This window comes from Carcharhinus amblyrhynchos, chromosome 11 (genome assembly GCF_965287045.1).
Source record: "Carcharhinus amblyrhynchos chromosome 11, sCarAmb.v2.hapA, whole genome shotgun sequence".
In the NCBI taxonomy this organism is placed as follows: domain Eukaryota; kingdom Metazoa; phylum Chordata; class Chondrichthyes; order Carcharhiniformes; family Carcharhinidae; genus Carcharhinus; species Carcharhinus amblyrhynchos.
The window spans coordinates 62958880-62963881 of record NC_137334.1 but is presented as its reverse complement, the minus strand read 5'-3'; the positions used below and the strand labels follow the sequence as shown (position 1 = coordinate 62963881).

At 44.3% G+C, this 5002-nt stretch overlaps 1 protein-coding gene across 1 annotated transcript; it reads right to left on the bottom strand.

Moving 5' to 3' along the window:
• Positions 1–226: 226 nt before the first annotated feature.
• On the bottom strand, positions 227–3024 carry c1ql2 (complement component 1, q subcomponent-like 2). The gene is made up of 2 exons (XM_080198267.1): positions 2131–3024; positions 227–1018 (listed from the first exon to the last, which is right to left on the bottom strand). Exons 1-2 carry the CDS (start codon positions 2710–2712, stop codon positions 839–841), a joined length of 762 nt encoding a protein of 253 aa, XP_080054393.1. The 5' UTR covers positions 2713–3024; the 3' UTR covers positions 227–838.
• Positions 3025–5002: the final 1978 nt, after the last annotated feature.

The following is a 5002-nucleotide window of genomic DNA, read 5'->3' as shown; positions in this document are numbered from 1 at the left end:
TTCGAATTCTACAACAAGATCACCTCTAGAAATTATAGTCATACATCATAAGTGAAGCTGAGATGTGTAATTAATATGTTAAAAATAAACATATTTGCGACCTGTTATCAAACTAATTCATTAGATCAGTTCTCTGCATTACTCACATGCCAGGAAATCCTGGCTCAACACCGACAACTAAATTTGCGACTTAAAATAGCAGCAATAGGCAATTTATTCGGTTACTTTCAGTACATGTAAATGACCAGAGCAAAGTACTGTAGAAAATGGCATTTAATGTTGTAACAATACATCAAAGGCTTGGGTTGTAACGATAGGGCGGATGTGTTAGCAGCAGTATGTATCCAGTATTGTGTATCATCACACAACATTCACAAGTCCAGCAGAGGTGAACAAGTCCAAAATATAAACAGGGAAATGTCGGAAATACTCAGCAGGTCGGGCAGCATCGGTGGAGCGAGAAGCAGAGCTAACGTTGGGGCTGGTTGGTCTCTCATCGGGCTCCTGAGTATTTCTGGCATTTTCTGTTTTTATTTCAGATTGTCCCAGCATTCGCAGTATTTTGCTTTTGAATGAACGAATCCGATTTTTTTGCAGCTTATTCTATTTCTTCCCAAGAAGTGCCCATGCAGAGGTTGTCGGATGTAATGCACTGTTACTTTAAGCCTTGCGCCACGAGCTTCATTCACCAATGTGCCCAACACGAACAAGCGCACGTTCGCATTCAGTACAAAACAAACTGGAAGAGAATGTAAATAACCATAGACAAACTGACATTGACAGGTAAACGCCGTTACATAATATCTCATTTATATTCCGAATATCTCATCCATGTCACTTAATCGGGATATAAAATGAAGCCGGAAAAAGTGCTGTATTTGTTATTGTTGCCACCGTGTGCTTTCCCACCGTCCAGTTTAATATAAATTTCATCTCCAGAGTCCAGGTGAAGGACCACACTGTTACTGGCATAGTCGTAATTCTGGTCGGCGTCCTGGGCTATCGCACTGGCACGAACCTAAACAAAAAAAAGTAAATCGAACAAATGATTACTGATCTATTCAGTCAGATCCACATTATTCTGATGTTGGGACAAAGTGCTGCCAACTCATGAAACTGTTCCAAAATGAAAGGCAAAGTTATATGCACCGCTAATATGGAAAGGGAGCTAAGTCAAAAATAGATACAGCACAGAAAAAGCCCTTCGGCCCATCGTCAAACACCTATCCATATTAATACCATTTTCTAGCACTTGATCCCTGGCCTTGTATGCTGTGGCGTTTCAAGTGCTCATCTAAATGCTTCTTAAATGTTGTACACAGTAAGAAGTCTCACAACACCAGGTTAAAGTCCAACACATTTATCTGGAATTACGAATTTTAGGAGGACTGCACCTTCATCAAGCGAGTGACTGAAAGCTGGTGACTGTTGGACTTTAACCTGGAGCTGTGAGACTTCTTACTGTGCCCACCCCAGTCCAAGGCCGGCATTATCTCATTGTTCTTAAATGGTGTGAGAGTTCCCACCTCTACACCCTTTCAGGCAGTGAGTTCCAGGTTCCCAACACCTTCTGGGTGGAAAGATTTTTCCTCAAATCCCCTCCAAATCTCCTGGCCCCTTACCTTAAATCTATGCCCCCTGGTAATTGACTCCACTGCTAAGGGGAAAAGTTCTTCCTGTGCTCCCTATCTATGCCCCTCATAATTTTGCACACCTCAGTCCCCTCCCCCTCCCCCAGCCTTCACTGCTCTAAGAAGATCAACCCCAGCCTAACTAGTCTCAAACATTCCAGGTCAGGTAACATCCTGGCGAATCTCCTGCGCCCTCTCTCCAATGCAATCACATTAATGTAACTGAAATGAGCAACAAGTTCACCAGGTTCAATCCTGATCTGCAAACCAGCAGGAATAGGTAAATATAGAACGCATGGTGAAATACGTTTCTTTACAAACACCCTCTGGGTCAATGAAATGAGCTAACTCCAAATTAGTTGCACTCGGAATAGGTTCAATCTGGTTCTTTGCGGCTAATTCTCGTGCTCGGTTCCTTGTGGCTGCTGAGTTTTCCTTCCTTAAAACAGTGCTGAGCAAAATTGCCGAACACAATCCCAGAAGGCAAGCTCTCACTCACCTGGCCGTTTTTGCAGAGGTCAGCCCACATGCTTGTCCCGTCCCCCCCTCTCATGAGGACGTGATACGTGAAGAAGTAGATCCCGGGCACCGCACACGTGAACTTCCCACTGGTGGAGTCATAGTAGTTTCCTAAATTTGTGACCACGTCGTCAAACTTCAGAACTTCGTATCCTTCGTGGGGGCTCTTCAGCCCGACATAAAACGCGATCTTGGGGTTGCTGAATGCGGTGCTGCTGAGCGCCCCTGTGACCGGACCCCCGGAGGCGCTCACCCCGGGCAAGCCAGCCTTCACCAGGTCGCCCCTTTCCCCCGGGGGCCCCCTTGGACCCGGTGGACCGGGTTCTCCCGGAGGACCCCTTGGCCCGGGTTTTCCTGTCCGTCCGGGTTCCCCTTTCGGTCCTTGGATGAAGGGCGGTGGAGGGATAGCACTGAAATCCCGCAGAACCTCCACGGCCGTGCTGCTGGCTTTAGGGTTGTAAGGATCACAGATCATCCGGCATGTTCCCAGCATCTCATAGTGAGCGGCTACTCTGGAGCTGTGGACCAGCACCGGGATCAACACCAGAAGGAAGAGCACCATGGCGATACACAGCAGTGCCGCGATCAGACGCTTTCTTCGGAAAATCCCAGTAGCCAAATCCAATAACTCTTTACTTTTAGAAGTAATGGTGAAAGCTTATGTAAATATTACCTAGCTATATATAAACAGGAAACTACCAAGTAGCAGTCGGCACACTGCCTTAAATAAATATTAAGGGGGTGGAAGAAAGACTTTCTTGAACCGAAAGCTGGGACCTCCTCGGGCTCTCGAGTGGACTGCCAGCTTTACTTAGCATCAGCCCTGTGTATTCAGCATGGCATTGACAGGAGCAAACCTGCAGCAATCGCACAACATGGACTGCAACAAAAAAAACCCACTGACGTAACCAGGCTAGGGCAAAGCCTAATGCAATGTGGATTAATCACAGATCAATATTCACACTCTTAAAACCAAACAAAAGATCTATGCATAAAAAATCACCCAGCCGATTGCTGCGGATCAGAAAGCTTCACACAGGTGTCCTTGGGAAGTTTCCAGTCTGTTCAGCCACTGCACTGAACCGGTCCTTTCAAACTCTTGGTTGGATTTGATTCCCAGACACACTGCACCTTTCAATTTGGTTTAGTAAGTGATGACTTCTACATTTAAAAAAATGCCATCTGCATAAGTAAAAGCATTACATTATTAAGCTGATCCTAATGCAATTCTGATTAAATAACTTGTCTAGGAAATTAGTTAAATAACTGACAAAATTGACAGACCAGGAAGTGCAATTGGAGAAATAAAAACATATCCGAAGGCATTGGTAAAAGGTGGCATACTTTTCTGAGTTTAAGTCACACAAGTTTCTGCATTCTCTTAAGTGGCTATCCCCAATAATAGGTTGAACCAGTGATGCACAACCTGATGTTGAGACGGTGCAAGAGAGTGAAGGAAACCGAGTCTAAACTCAGTTCAACTTTAATCTCAATTGCATTGCAACTGGAGCAGCAGGGGTGACACAGTGGTTAGCACTGCTGCCTCACAGTGCCAGGAATTTGGGTTTGATTCCTGGCTTGGGTCACTGTCTGTGTGGAGTCTGCACACTCCCCCCATACGTGCACGGGTTTCCTCCGGGTGCTCTGGTTTCCTCCCATAGTCCAAAAGACGTGTTGGTTAGATGCATTGGCCATGCTAAATTCTCCCTCAGTGTACCCAAATAGATGCCAGAGCACAGCGACTAGGGGATTTTCAACAGTAACTTCATTGCAGTGTTAATGCAAGCCTACTGGTGACAATAATAAATAAACTTAAACTCAACTTGGCCACTCTCACATTGCAGTGCTGCTGCGATGATTTCTTCCACTGGTCATTATTCGACTGATAATCAGCTGCCCGCTAACACGATCAAAATATGTGGAGAGAGAAACAAAGCTCTCGACTGAAATGTTAACTGGGTTTCCCTGTTTGTATTCCACATTACAAGCAGGACCGTTTTTACTTCTGTATCATAAGATACAAATGCCTGAGATCATATACCAACTGACTCAAGAACAGCTTCTCCGCTGCTGCCATCAGACTTTTGAATGGACCTACCTCATATTAAATTGATCTTTCTCTACAACCTATCTCTGACTGTAACACGATATGTTGTGTCCTCTACTTTCCTTCTCCCCTCTGTGATGGCAGAATGGTGGCACAGTGGTTAGCTGCCTCACAGCGCCAGGGACCTGGGTTGGGTCATTGTGCAAATTCCATGCAGACATTCTCCTCATTTTGCGCAGGTTTTGTCTGGGTGCTCTGGTTTCTTCCCACAGTCCAAAAATATGCAGATTAGGTGCATTGGCTGTGCTAAATCGCCCCTTAGTGTCAGGGAGACTAGCTAGGATAAATGCATGGGGATTTAAATGGGATCTGGTTGGGATTATGGTCGGTACAGAATCAATGGGCCAAACAGCTTCTTTCTCCAGGATTCTATGATTCTATACTCTATAAATGGTATAGCACACAAGAAACAATACTTTTCACGGTATCCTAATACATGCAACAATTATAAATCATATCAAATATTTAGACCTGCACTAGTGAAATTTATCATTTCTATTATTTGATTGTGTAGTAACATGTTTAAGGATTATAAGCCTAATCATTGTACAGTTATAATATTCATGTAAGTATACCCTGTGGTGGGATTTAAGATATCCCACATATTTTTCATAATGTTCCCATTGTGTCAGTTGTACCTGCAGGACACCATTATTCTTACCTCTTTATCAATGTTAAGATTTTGTGTTCTCTGATGTGTCAAAACCAACATTTAAACCTAAACTGAGTGCCGTAACCCATAATG